This window comes from Notolepis coatsorum, assembly GCF_963971535.1.
Source record: "Notolepis coatsorum genome assembly, chromosome: 2".
In the NCBI taxonomy this organism is placed as follows: domain Eukaryota; kingdom Metazoa; phylum Chordata; class Actinopteri; order Aulopiformes; family Paralepididae; genus Notolepis; species Notolepis coatsorum.
In genome coordinates, this window is record NC_140166.1 from 227,103,653 (window position 1) to 227,118,943 (window position 15,291).

The window sequence follows — 15,291 nt, forward strand, 5'->3', positions numbered from 1 at the left end:
AACCAGGCAGGGCCAGGACGGGCCAACTGCTGTGGACTGGAGGAGCTGGGTTGTGGACTGTAACTAATTAATTAATTAACATCATGATTGGACTTGTTTCTTTTTCTTTTCTTCCATTCACCACTTTTAGCTCTATTTTAGCTCTTCTTTTTAGCCATATGTATTTGTCCATCTTTGTTTATAACACGTACTAAATAAGTGTATGTTATGTATTAACTGTTTCCATTAACTGTTTTTAAATGGCTGTTATGCTGTTGTGATGGACATCTGAATCTCCCCTCGGGGATAAATAAAGGTTTTCAATCAATCAATCAATCAATTAACCACATTATGCGGTTTAATGCCATAAAATGGGTCTAGTTTTTCCCAACACGCCTGGGTGATTGCATACCCAAAGTAATTAGCTATTTATTATACTTTATACTTATAGCAGATGGATGAGTCTGGTCTCTTTTGAAAGCAAACATTCTGATCTTTCTTCCACAACAAAGAGGAATCACTCTGAGTGCTAATGACAGAGGTTTTTTGAACTAGGGCTGACCTTAGATTTTTTTCTTTTTGGAATTCGAAGCTTCGGGCACCCAGATTCGATTTAAATTCGAAGCTTTGAGATTAAAAAATAAAAATAAAAAAAAGAATTATACGTTTTTTTTTATGTTGTGGGACTTGTACAGCACTTTGTTCAACTTTGTCAGTGCTGTAAAGTTTAAACCTTTTTAAATCTTAGACAAACAAAACACTTTCATGAAATATTGTAAGCCGTCATTTGAGGCTTTATAAAAGCAGCACAATGAACACAAATCTGTCAGTGCAGAGTCCGACCTCATCTTGAATAACAAACAGTATTGCTTGTTGTAGTTAACAAGGAGAGGCAGAGTTGATTTTGCACAAAAATAAATAAATAAATATATATATATATATTTTTAATAATCAAATTTTATTTTCATATTCGAATCCCATGCCCATCGAACAAAGCTTCGAAGTATTTAAGACAGCCCTATTTTGAACACACTGAAGTAAAAGTTGCGTACTCGCATTTTTGTTTAGTGGTTGCCAGAAGCCTGATTTTGAGTTCCAGCTGAGAGAGGTAGGAGCTGGAAAAGGTTTTTGTAATGCGTGTACCGGCGTTAATTCGGCATGATTATCCAAAATGGCCGGCCGCTTCCATTGATTCCGAGGCTCTAGTCAAAAGTAAACAAGGACTCCCCTGGCTTCTTCTACCCCTTTCTCGTTGCGATCAGCCCCCGCATGGGATAGCGTTGGCTCCAGAATTTCATTGGCTACAAAGGTGGTCAATCATTTTCGCCATCAGCAGTGACTGGTCTGTTCAGGACCGGACCAAACCGGACGTGGTCACTTATCGGAATGGCTTGTCAAATCACGCTCGTCAGATGTTTTGTCTTGTAACTTGAGACTGGAAGCATGCAATAGGTTGAGTGGGGTGAGCACGCTCATTTTGGATAATCATGCCAAATTAACGCCGATACACACATTACAAAAACCTTTGTAAAACACACATTTTCCGTGGGATTGTTATAAACTTTGGACCTGTACTGTAGATACGACTTCAGGGTATGGAACAGTTATGTTTTCTACCTCTCAGCTGGAACTCAGAAACAGGCATCTGGCAACACAAAACCTTTACTTCAGTGTGTTCAAACCTCTGCAACTCTATTTCATTAGCACTCAGGATGATTCCTCTTTGTTGTGGAAGAACGTTCAGAATGTTTGCTTTCAAAAGAGACCAGACTCATGCATGTGCTATAAGTATAAAGTATAATAAATTGCAAATTACTTTGGGTATGCAATCGTCAGGCGTGTTATGCAAAACTAGCCCCATTTTTGCCAGCTGCATAATGTGGTTAAAGCTGCACAATGGCGGCACCCTGTGGCCGTGAGAGGTAACTGCTCAGTGTAGTGTGTTCTCGCAGATCTTTCTTGGCAGAATACAGCATCCCTACTTTCACTACTGTGACGGACCCATCACAAACTCTGCCCTCTTTTTTTTTTATCCTCAGATCACAACTGTTTGGAGGCCCAAGGAAAAAAGGGCAGAGTTTGAGATGGGACAAATTAATACCTTTCGAAGTACAGAATACTTCCAGAGATAATCGCAACCATATTTGGAATGTTTACCTGGACTAGTTCCTTGTCTGTGCCACCAGGCTGTTTCATATTGGTTGTGAGGAAGCCGGCGGCGGCGACGCCCGTTATGAACGGCAGGCCCATGTGGACCAGCCTTTTCCTCCCCGCGCTGCCAGGCTGTTTCCTATTGGCTGCGAGGGTGGCAACGTCCATCACAGGCCTTTTCTTCTCCGTCACAGGTTTGCGTTCCTCTCCTCCGTCGTCCTTCGGCGGTTTCGGTAATTCCACCGTCGTGTCCTCCTCCAGGTTGTCCTCCTCTTCTATCTCTCTCTGCCAGGATTCCAAACCACCCTCATCCTCTTTCTTTACCCCCTCCTCCACCACCATGCCACGCTTTTGCTCCAGCCCCACGGGGTCGCTTATGTGGGTGATGTGGACTTTGTAGTAGCAGCAGAGGTTGTCCCCATCGCACTTGGTGAACTGACTTATGGGCGTGATGAGGTAGTTCTTGATCCAGAAGGAATTGGTGAGCTCGTTGCGTGCCATGGCCTCGCAGACCTGTTGTAGGATGTAGGCCCTGTCCTCGGGGCTTCGCCACCGGCACGCTGACACGATCTCCAGGCGCTTGGAGGGCGACGGAGGAGACGGGCCTTCCGGAGGACAAGGCTCCTGAACCACCGCGTTTGCTGCAGGCAAGAGTGGACATATTAAACATTTGATTATCCATTTTACCCTGTGTTTTTCACCTGGGGGATACATCTAGATGAAACCTAACTCACCTGGGGGATTGATCTAGATCAGCGGTTCCCAAACTTTTTTGGCCGTGCACCCCCTGTCACCTCCCGACCTAGCTGACGCACCCCCCAATGGGTTTCTGTTAGAAAAAATTGTTGCTGGTCTCCGTGCACAGATTTTATTTTTTATTTTATCTCTTCCCACGGTGACTATGGATAGGGAATTTCTTTATTTAATTAAAATGTTCACGACAACATGGATGCATGTACTCTGCCAGCATGTTTAATATCCATACTACTAAAGGTTTGACTAAGACTTTTATGAAATTTGATTGTAAAAAAAATAAAAAATAATATATATATATATATTTTTTTTTACCACCATTAGCCTTTTCATGTCACGCACCACCTAGAGGGCGCTAGATTAAACCTAACTCACCTGGGGGATAGATCTAGATTAAATAAATCTGAGGGATTGATCTAGATTAACACTTTCTGCGCCAAACCCGACATTTCTCAGGTTTTCGACACCAACCGTAGAGCGCCATACCCGAGATTTCTCGGGTTTAGATCCTTGGATCTTTTTCCTTTGATCCCCATTCTAAACACTCGCGCGGACCTCCCTGGGTCTCCCTTGCACCGCTGCCAATGTTAAAATTGCAATGACGATCGAATCCCGACAGGTGGCAGTATCGCCTACCTTTTGAACTGGGGATCTAAGTTGTCTTTCAGTACTGAGGTACCTGCACGAATCCCTTCCCCCTCAAAGTGAATCACACACAACAATCTGTCGGAGATTTGATCGCCTGGAACCTATTTTTTCCGGTATTATAGCCGTACCCAATGCACACAAATAATTGCGATCGCGATGGGATTACTCATTTTGGAGTACCTTCTGACTAAGGTAAGGTCTATTCTATGTCTATTTTACCGAACCTAAAACATTATTTTGTGTCGATCACAACGCCGTCTTTTACCGAACCTAAAACATGCTTTTGGTAACGATGCAGCTTCGTAAAAACGACCCCCCCCCCCCCCCTTGATGATTTTGTGAAGAAACATCTATATATGGTATATACCTTTGATTAGGAAACAATATAGGTTTCAGGCGGGCAATCTTTTGGAAAGGGCCGATGTTTAGCGTGGAATAGCGCACAAACTAAAGTACCGTAAATCCTCAAATATAAGACGGGTCTTCTATTTACCTCAGCTGCAAAGAGCACCAGGCCTTTTTTAGAGAGGCTTATATAAGAGGCAGGCCTTAATTTCTAAAAAAAATCTTAATTTCAACCCCCCCCCCCCCCCCCCATTATAAGAGGCCCCTCCTTTATCGGAGGTCCCTCTTCTATTTGAGGATTTACGGTATGTAGAAATGAACTGGTTTGTCAATGTTGGACTATAAACAATGCCTGTCAAATGAGCCATACTATTGTCTCCATAGCTATAATACAGAACACACGATGGGCCCGCAAACATCGCGAAAATGGTCAATAACTCTGGCGCCATTGAGTAAAGATGGGAAAACAGCGTGGCAGTCAATGAGTTCAACATAACTCACCTGGGGGATTGATCTAGATCAGGGGTGTCAAACAAATTTTCACAGAGGGCCACATCAGCATTATGTTTGCCCTCAAAGGGCCAAAGACCGTATAAATGTTAATGTAATGTAAAATAAATGTAGCTACTCATTTACATATTGTTAAACATGTTGTTTCTGTATTTATTACTTATTCAAGTTATACATATTGCATATGCATTTGCATAGATGTAAAAATATGTTAGCTTATGTTATTTTAACAAATAATTTTAGTTTATCAGAACCCCATATTACTCCATTAATCAATGATCAAACCATTCAAGTAAATAACAAAGAAGAAGATCATCAAATACAAGCTATGACAATAAGTTTGTTCAAAACCTTTTTGTCACAGTCAAGAGGGGCAGAACTAACAACTGAGCTGCAAAGAACACGTGGGACAGATGTAGCAGATGTTACAAAAACAAATGGCTGCACACAACCTTGCAGAGGCCATACATCCAACTAATGGAAGATAGTTTAATTAACTTTAATTAACAGATTGCAGAATGGGTACAGTACAGTACAGCTCAATACACACAATTGTTAAGGGGATGCAGACCAGAGAAAGACTTTCGACTTGTTTACATCAGGGTCCACCATTTTCAATTCGTAATGAAATTGCTATTATGCGTCTGCATGAACACACAACTGTAACTGTACTCAAAAATAACAAAATAAGGGTTGTCTCAGTTCACAACTATATTGGTCAAGTTTTGGGTGGGACTTGTTTGCATCCCTACAGCTTCTTATTCAATTGATCGAGATGCTCGGTTATGTCACACAGCCAGTTTGCATCTGACAGTTCAGACAATATTTCTTCAACCCTTTGTTACCTATTCCGCCTGGATCTTTTTTGTATTTTGGGCTGTAAAATTGTCAAAGAATGTCTGAGGAGTAAGTGCTTTTTTTTTTTTTTTTTGTTACTTCATCAATACCTCAGATGTTCAACATACATGTATGTGTAAGAATGTGTAATAACTAAGGCTGTCAAAGTTAAAGCTTTATTAACGCATTAACCCACAATTATTTTAACGCCGCTATTTTTTAACCCAAGATTACATTTTTTTTTTTTTTTTTTTTACCAGAGCTCTTTGGGGGCCACATCAAATGACGTGGCGGGCCACATTTGGCCCGCGGGCCATGAGTTTGACACCTATGATCTAGATACAATTTTACTCACCTGGGGTATTGTTCTAGATTCAATTTAACTCACCTGGGGTATTGGTCTAGATAAAAAACTTAACCCACCTGGGGGATTGATCTAGATTAAATTGAACTCACCTGGGGGATTGTTCTAGATGAAATTTAACTCAACTGGGGGATTGATGTAGATTAAACGTTACTCACCTGGAGGCTTGGACGATTTGATCTTAGTTTTCTTCTTTTTAGACTTCACAGCTTTTGGAAACTCTTTAGACAGGATACCCAGGTCCTGCAAGAAACACTGGGCTATTAGCAAACTCCCTTATGGATAATAATGAACTAAATATCTCTCCCTCCCTCCGCCAGCAGCAGTACCTCCTCAGTGCGGCTGTGTTTGTGAGTCTTCCTGCCTTCGTATGCTCTCACCCTGGCAGAGGTCTTCACAGATTGTTCCTCCTCAATCTCCTGAGAACGCAAGGATGGTCCATCAAACACACACACTACAATCTAATATACTGAAAACACAAGGATGGTCCATCAAACACACACTACAATCTAATATACTGAAAACACAAGGATGGTCCATCAAACACAAACACTACAATCTAATATACTGAAAACACAAGGATGGTCCATCAAACACAAACACTACAATCTAATATACTTCAGTTCCACTAGATGCCACCACTCCCGTTCGTGGTCATTTTGCATCCCAAAAACGGTGTGAGAGATTGTAACCAATAGTATCCTCCTTACTGGAATCCACGGGATGAAGACGGGCTCTGGGGCACAGACTGGCTCCTGGTCTCTGTCTCCCCCCTTCCACAAGGTCCTCACACGCTGCGCCGGCAGGGACACACTCTCTGCCTCTTTCAGAGCTGATGGTTGGGAGGAGAACGTTTGTTTGTTACTGCACCATTGTTAACTACTTTGATAAATTATAAAGAACTTACCGGTAATAAAATAACACTGTTCAATCCAGTGTGATTTAACATTCAGATTAAGTAATTTAGCTGACGCTTTTATCCAAAGCTTACAAATTGTGTACAACAAGTCACCAGGAGGGGTACTCCTCTGGCAGCTATGGGTAAGTGGCATTGTTCGTTAAATAGTGTCGAATTTAAGTCATACACTCAAGAGTGCATAGTAGTATATTAGCATGGTAATATTAGTAGTATACGGATAGTAACATAATAGTAAAAGACAGTAAGAAGGTAAATTGTTTTATTTCACTTAAAAGGTCCAATATGGAAAATAGATTTAATTAGGCTCAGGGGGGAAATTACAGGTAATCTTTCATATTTGTTACATGAAACAAGTCTTTAGATTAACAAGCTGTTCAGAAGTATTGCTGTTTGTGAAGTCAAGGACACAAGCAACACAAGCTTTAATTAATCAATTAGCGGTAGTTTCTTGGACGGGGGGCACAGCTGAGTTGCAACTCAGCACCATCTTGCTTGAAATTCCTGGGGAAAGCCCTGCATCATCATCACAACATAGTCGAGAAAATACAAAACACGGGACCTTCAAATCAAACCGCGTGGCCACACTTACTATAGGCCATCCTCATCCTCCTCTTCCTCTTCTTCTTCCTCCTGGTGAAGCTGTCCTCTGACGCGCTGGAGTCCGGCCCCTCCAGGTTCTTCAGCAGGACCACCTTCTGCCGCAGGCAGCTGCAGCCGAAGATGCACTCCGTCTTGCCGCAGTGCGTGATCCTGAAGCTGTGGCCCAGGCTGGAGCACACGCAGCCCAGCCGGCAGAAGTCCTTCAGGCAGGGCGGCGCCCGGCGCTTCATGAGCTGGATGGGAGCCGTGGGGTTTTCACGCACAAAGCCCTGGGGTGGAGGACGAAGCGGGGTGACATGATGAGACCGGGGGTTTGCACGATTACGACCCATACTAGAAAAGCGTTGCAATACCCAGCCGTAAAAAAAAAAACGGTCCAATACTCAAATACATTTTACCCATACTTTTGGAATAATAGCCTGCTGTTGGGTGGATGCCGCAAGAGTGGACATATTAAACATTTGATTATCCATTTTACCCTGTGTTTTTCACCTGGGGGATACATCTAGATGAAACCTAACTCACCTGGGGGATTGATCTGATGAAACCTAACTCACCTGGGGGATTGATCTAGATGAAACCTAACTCACCTGGGGGATTGATCTAGATTAAACCTAACTCACCTGGGGGATTGATCTAGATTAAACCTAACTCACCTGAGGGATAGATCTAGATTAAACCTAACTCACCTGGGGGATTGATCTAGATGAAACCTAACTCACCTGGGGGATTGATCTAGATGAAACCTAACTCACCTGAGGGATAGATCTAGATGAAACCTAACGCACCCGGGGGATTGATCTAGATGAAACCTAACTCACCTGGGGGATTGATCTAGATGAAACCTAACTCACCTGGGGGATTGATCTAGATTAAACCTAACTCACCTGAGGGATAGATCTAGATTAAACCTAACTCACCTGGGGGATTGATCTAGATTAAACCTAACTCACCTGGGGAATTGATCTAGATTAAACCTAACTCACCTGAGGGATAGATCTAGATTAAACCTAACTCACCTGGGGGATTGATCTAGATGAAACCTAACTCACCTGGGGGATTGATCTAGATGAAACCTACCTCACCTGGGGGATTGATCTAGATTAAACCTAACTCACCTGGGGGATTGATCTAGATTAAACCTAACTCACCTGGGGGATTGATCTAGATTAAACCTAACTCACCTGGGGGATTGATCTAGATTAAACCTAACTCACCTGGGGGATTGATCTATGAAACCTAACTCACCTGAGGGATTGATCTAGATTAAACCTAACTCACCTGGGGGATTGATCTAGATTAAACCTAACTCACCTGGGGGATTGATCTAGATTAAACCTAACTCACCTGGGGGATTGATCTAGATTAAACCTAACTCACCTGGGGGATTGATCTATGAAACCTAACTCACCTGAGGGATTGATCTAGATCAGGAGTGGCCAACCAGTCAGAGAGTCAAAAATTACTGTGGTACCACAAAGAGCCACACCATATACCAGCGTTTCTCAACCTTTTTTTATCTATCTATCTATCCATCCATCCATCCATCCATCCATCCATCCATCCATCCATCCATCCATCCATCCATCCATCCATCCATCCATCCATCCATCCATCCATCCATCCATCTATCTATCGTGATACTTAGGCTGGTATTGGTATCAAAGTCAAAATGCTGGTATGGTGACAACACGACGTGAGACTGTGTTTCCCCGTGTGTGATGATGAGGATGGATGGAGCACGGCTGTTCCAATATTGGCCCATTTGAAACGACGCTGATTCAACCTTTGAGGTCAGAGTAAACATTGTTCTCGGTGGTTCTCATTCCAAGCAATCAAATATAAATAGTGGTATTACCTTCAAGTACAGCACCATCACAGAACTGACGCAATCTCTCTACCTCCCCTCTCCATCTCTACCTCCCCTCTCTATCTCTCTCTTTATCTCCCCCCCCCCCCCCCCCCCCCCCCCTGGAACCACCTCATATGTGAACACTGAGGCAGAGACATGAAAGGTGAGAAAGCGACCTACCGCGAGTGTGAAGAGTGAGGTCAGTGCCACAGCAGCCCTCTCGGCTGTGATGCAGGTCCTGGGCTTGCCCTCCCACACCACCGCGTCCTCCAGGTCCATCTGCTTCAGCAGAGCCCTGGTCAGGGGGTTCACTGGGGCCGTCAGGTCGGAGTCCGACTCGAGCGGGGAAGAACCGTCCGCCTTGACATTGTGCTTTTTCTTCTTCCTCTTCAGAGTCGGGTCCTTCGGCACGTGGGTTATGGGTGCCGTGTGGTCCGACGGAGGCACCCATAACGTCGCCTCTGGCGGAGTCTCCGAAGCCCTCGCCTTGAGTTTCTTTTTCTTTGTGGCGGGGTCGTTGGGGATGTCAGTTATGGGTTCTGTATAATCCGATGGGGGCGTTAACCGGGCGTTCGTGGTCTTATTGAGAGACTGGGGCTTCGAGGTGTCCTCTTTAGGGGCGGGTGGCGGTGGCGGAGTGGGAGCCGGCGACGAAACGACTGAACTACCCGGTTTGAGTTTGTTCTGCTTGGAACCCGGTAACTTTTGCCTTTTCTCTCCTTTTCTATACTTTTTAGGAGCCATGGGTGGCAGTTTGGGTCGTTTGGACGGGGGAACAAAGTCTGATATCAAGGCCGAGGTGGGCGACGCCAGGGACTGCTTCTTGAGGATGCTGTCCAGAGTGCGGACGTAGCTGGTGCTCTTGGTGGGAAGCTCGTACACCACAGGCTGGAGTGGAGCCTGGGAGAAGCTCACGGCTCGCTCGGCAATCAGCTTGCCCTCGTTCTCCAGGTACTCGTCCAGCATGTCACTGCAGAACGCCGACAGGTTCTTGGCGGTGGTGACGTCTGCGCTGGGAGGAGCTGCACAACATCAAACGGACGGTTAAGAATAGAGACGAAATGGACGACAAAGAAAGTGGGGTAAAACTTAAAAGTTACGCACTGGTGCAGAAAATTGGGGCCAGGGACCCCCCCCCCAGGGTGTCCTGGAGCGGTCTCCAAGGGGTCCCCAGTGAAATGGGGAATTCAAATTTCAGTAATAATTCCTTAAAAAGGAACACGCCAACATTTTGGAAAATTTGCGGACAGTGCCGGTTAGCTTTCGGGAGAGGTGTTAGTTGGACAATGCCTAGGCTAACGGGCACTGTCCGCTTCCATTCATTGTGTTAAGCTAGGCTAACGGGCAGCCAGATAGCTTTCTACTGAACGCACAGGGAGGAAACTGGTATCTATCTTCTTGTCTCTCTCTGGAGAAGACGGTAAGCTAATTTCCCAAAATGTTGGTGTGTTCCTTTAACCCTTCCACTGCCGCACCACCGAACGGTTAACCCTTTCACTGCGACAATACACAGAAGGCCGTCGGTTGTGTGATAGTAAATGGTTAACCTTCTGTCGTGTGGCAGTGAAAGGGTTAAGAATGCATAAGAATGACAGTTATGGAATTCTCAACTAAACAATATCCAACAACAATTATCTTCTCAGATGCCGTATGGGATGGGCCACTCGTGTCGCATAACGCGTAAATAAAACAATTCATCAATTTGTTACAGTTTAAAATCATTATGTCCAAGGGCTTGTGTCGTGCAACAAACCCCCCCCCCCTCCTAACTTGCGCACCCGCGACTTTTGGGTTACAAACACTCGTGCCTCAGAGGCAGCTGGCCAGAGGGAGGAGAACAGAGTAAAAGCTCACCAGCCGGGTCACTTTCCGGTTTGGACGATGAGTCGAGAGTCGGGGGCGGGGGCGAGGACGACTCCGAGGGAGCAAACTTATCTCGCCAGCCTTTAATCTGGGTGACGTCCGTAGTCTTCCCCGTCCTGGAGACGAATGCAGGGGAGACACCTGAAAGAAGCCATTCATTATCAATTAGTTTAAATTATTCATTATCCTACAGATCTTCTGCGACTGCATTCTTAAAGTAATACCATAACATTTAAGTTCTAAATTGTAGTAAATTGTACTACACGCTATTCACCATGCTATTGATGTTGAAAAGGGGTGGGAAATACTATAATGAGACTTTAAAAGAACACACCAGAATTATGGTAAATGCGCTTACCGTCTTCTCCAGAGTCAGACAAGAAGATAGATACCAATTTCCTCTGCGTTTAGTAGAAAGCTATCCGGCTGCAAGCTAGCCTAGCTTAGCACAAATTAATGGAAGCAGATACGGACCACTAGCCTAGCTTAAAACTCTAGCTTGTGCTAAGGTAGGCTTGCTTGCAGCCGGATAGCTTTCTACTGAACGCAGAGAGGAAATTGGTATCTGTAGTGATATGCAGTAGGTACCATATAATGCCGGGGTTGCGACCAGGATGATATATAAGAGTGCACCAGTATGTATGAGCGTCTATGTCAACCAAGTAAACTTGAGTCCAGTCTGCAACTCATTGTCTTCATTGTCTCGATAACACTTCATGGTGACAGCGGTAACAGTAGTGGATTGCCTACAAGCAGGACGGGAGATTGTCCGAGGATAATTCTGCATTGGCACGTAGGAAACCCGTCACTCCGTCAGCGCTAAATCAGCGCTAATGAAGCAATCTGACAGCTGACAACTGACAGCAGCAGTTCACACGCTGGAAGCGCAACCCGAACGAGAAGACGTCATGGCATCACATTTGCCAACAATGAATTGGGCCGACCCGGATCAGGGTGAGGTAGGGCTGGGCGATATGGCCAAAAACGTTATTGCGATAAAATTATTTTCATATAACGCGATATCGATAATTATCGTCGATATAATTTCTGTCAAGTTTAATTAACTTCTTATGCCTGGCGCCGATGGACGGGCTATTAATAATAATAACTTAATAATTAATAGACTTGTTTTGCTGCTGCGAATGTCTCGAGTCCGCGTACGTTCTTCTACCCCAGTGCATAGATTATTATATTCCACCAGGGGGCAACCTACCGCCACTGGATCATATGCATTATAAGAATGGAACACAGTTAGCCAGAGCAAGCGGTGTATCCCACGACAATGTACTAAAATCACCCTAAAATACTCCGTTCCGCCCCAATACATTGCAACGACGTCCACCGCATACCCCACACTACTCTAACCGTGGCCTCAGAATTCATGCCACACACCCACTCGGCACGTAAACTATAAAATAGCGGCGTGCAAGCTAATTATCCTAGTCAGCACATTTACCATCATTTGAGTGTGTTCCTTTAAAGTCTCATGGAGTAAGAGTGGTGCTCTTTTGTAGTAAGAGTAATACAGTGACATTAGCAAAAATAAACAGTGATTTTCACAAGGGTAAATGCCTAGTGACTTTCAAGTTTCATGGAGCATATTTTCAACCCTTTTCAACATTAATCACAGTAAGGTAGGCTGAGATATAGTAGTGAGAAATAAAAATTAAGACTGGTATGGTACTTTAATTAAAAGGCTTATTAACATTATTACCTATAGGTAGACGCAAGCTAACAAGCTAGCTATAACCATTGGCCTCAATGAGGAATACTATTCACTATTCTTTTTCACATGCACAAAAAACAACAGATCAGAGTTAAAATGTCATGGTATTCCTTTGATGTACTGTACTAACTTTCAATAAAACACTTGTGCCTGTAAGTCTTAAGCTAACTTCTGTGTTACTCTCCAAATAACTCTGGGGTAACGTGAGACTACTAACTTTGAGATGGTGCCAGTTCCTCAGCCAGTGGTTCCAGAGATTCGCCTGGGGGAGGTATGGGCAGACGAACGCCCAGGTACTGCAGGTTGATGGACAGGGAGGGATCCAGCATGTTCATCTTCAGTCCAACTGGATTTCATATACAACGAAGAAATATAACATTAGAGCACTCGCCTACCACCGCAGAGACTCTGGGATCTAATCCAGCTGGTCAGTGGTGCCTCCGACTTGGTCAGTCGTCCCTACTAACACAATTGGCAGTGTTAGCGGGTGGGAAGCCGGCGGGTTATGTGTCCTGGTCGTTGTAAACTGTGACTCCTACTGGTCGGTCTGGGCGCCTGTTCAGCAGGGAGGGGATCGGGGGGAAATAGCGTGAACCTCCGCACGCGTTACATTCCCCCAGTGAGAGTCCTCGCTGTCGGGTGGAAAGAAGCGGCTGGCGACTCCACATGTATCGGAGGAGGCATGTGGTAGTTCTACACCCTCCCCAGGCCGACAGTGGGGCAATGTGCGCAACAACCAGGAAGGGAATTGGCATAACGACTAAATTGGGATGGGTAAAAAATACAGAAAGCCCAAAAATAAACAGAATAAAAAAAAGAAATATAACATTAGGCTGTCAAGTAGTGATGCCAAAATGTTCAAATACAGTACACTATTGTGAAAACCTCCACAGACAATATTGTATTGATACACTGATGCTCAGTGTTGTGACGTTTTTCACAGCGCCATTTCAAGTCTGTTAAAGGACCACGCCAACATTATGGGAAATGTGCTTACCGTCTTCTCCAGAGTCAGACAAGAAGATAGATAATGATTTACAAAATACTAAATACTAAGAACTATAGTACTCTGGGAGAGGTGTTTTTGGCAAAAAGTTAGGCTAGCGTGTCAATATCGGCTTCCATTCATTTGTGCTAAACTGGGCTAGCTTGCAGCTGGAATACTTTCTACTGAACACACAAGAGGAAATTGATATCTATCTTCTTGTCGGACTCTGGAGAAGACGGTAAGCACATTTCCCATAATGTTGGTGTGTTCCCTTAATGCAAGACCACATAGACTATGGAAATCCTTACTGATTACATCACTTTACGCTTGATATTGAATATCCCAAAACACACATTTCTATTGTGAAAAGTAACAGTCTTTCACAGCTGTCAATGGTTGCATTATTTTAGCATTTGATTGGATGGAAATGAAGATACAAATAAATTATTTATTTAAGTATAGGGACAGTTCTGAAATTTCAATCCCTAAAATCCCTAAAAAGCCCCAAAATAAAGAGTGCAAATGGACAACATAAAACAAAGTTAAAGGTATAGTTTACCTTTTTGGACCCCTAAAGTTTGACCCCTAAAATCAGAACTATAACTTTAAGCAGGTGCACTGAGACTGTACCTTTTTGTAACACAGGATGGATGACCTGTCTGTATTTCATGAGTTTCAGATCCCTCAGAAGAACTGGCTCAAGGGCAGCTATTCTCTCCTCAAGGCCTTCTGGAGATTCAACGGCTAAAACAAATGTACAAGATAAATGTTTATACAATATATGTATAAACAATATATACAACATATATAAGTATAATATAATATATATAAATATAATATAAGTCCATAAGTAATGGACATACTGACATTTCTATCATATATCATATCTATCTTTCTATAATAACTCAATCATATACATTTATATCCATCCCTCTTAGTTGATTAATCAGTTTGTTCAGTCTTAGTTGATTAATCAGTTTGTTCAGTCTTAGTTGATTTATCATTCTGTTCTGTCATAGTTAATTAATCAGTCTGTTCTGTCTTAGTTGACCAAGACCTTCTAGTTGATTGATTGGGTTTTCCCAATGCTGAATGATTTCCTGAAATATGATAAACACATTGTGGGAAACACAATTTTACAGATGTGTTGAATGAAGCAACAATCAAAATGACTATGAACATCGTTGGTCAAGAACAGCCCTAACAAATCAAGTGCTCACTCTTGGCATTTTGCTAAAGGTGGGCTTTTAATTAAAGTATACATAACCACAGTAACTATAGTAAAGCCTAGCACTGTAGAATGTAGTACGAGAGCAGTTCATGTATGTTGTTTACCATCGTCTGTGACCTCAGTGGACTGCTGAGGCTGCGCAACAGGCGTCCTCTGAGCTTGTTCGGTCATCCCCGGAGATTCAGAGGCGTCCCCGAAGTGGAGTCTAAGTGCTTCCTGAAATGTGACGGTCTTTATTTTCAGTATACATTTGGGTTCTCATTTGATGACGAGAGTCCTTGCAGGTAACATTCACATCAAGGGCACAATTGATCATTTATTACATTAACACATTCATCCAAATTCATACAATATATAGCCTACTATTTGACATTATGTTTCTGTTCCAGAGAAACATATCTAACAATCGCTTGATAATGTGTGTCATGAATCATTTACAGATGCCACCTTTTTATTAACATCAGCTAACATTAAATGAGGCAAAGGTTTTGGAGGTTCCTGTAGGTCTACACAGTACAGGCAATG

At 43.5% G+C, this 15,291-nt stretch overlaps 1 protein-coding gene across 3 annotated transcripts in view; it reads right to left on the reverse strand.

Moving 5' to 3' along the window:
* The window catches only part of LOC311246687 (uncharacterized protein), a 65,540-nt gene that overhangs the window by 42,957 nt on the left and 7,292 nt on the right, over nt 1-15,291 (reverse strand). For all 3 annotated transcript variants that reach the window (XM_084336894.1, XM_084336893.1, XM_084336892.1), the window contains exons 2-11: nt 14,871-14,982; nt 14,166-14,279; nt 12,765-12,893; nt 10,813-10,962; nt 9,139-9,980; nt 7,096-7,375; nt 6,298-6,419; nt 5,917-6,006; nt 5,746-5,830; nt 2,137-2,771 (exon numbers count right to left, since the gene is read on the reverse strand). In XM_084336894.1, the coding sequence (XP_084193020.1) occupies nt 2,137-2,771; nt 5,746-5,830; nt 5,917-6,006; nt 6,298-6,419; nt 7,096-7,375; nt 9,139-9,980; nt 10,813-10,962; nt 12,765-12,893; nt 14,166-14,279; nt 14,871-14,982 (2,559 nt within the window). The remainder of the gene's footprint in view (nt 1-2,136; nt 2,772-5,745; nt 5,831-5,916; nt 6,007-6,297; nt 6,420-7,095; nt 7,376-9,138; nt 9,981-10,812; nt 10,963-12,764; nt 12,894-14,165; nt 14,280-14,870; nt 14,983-15,291) is intronic.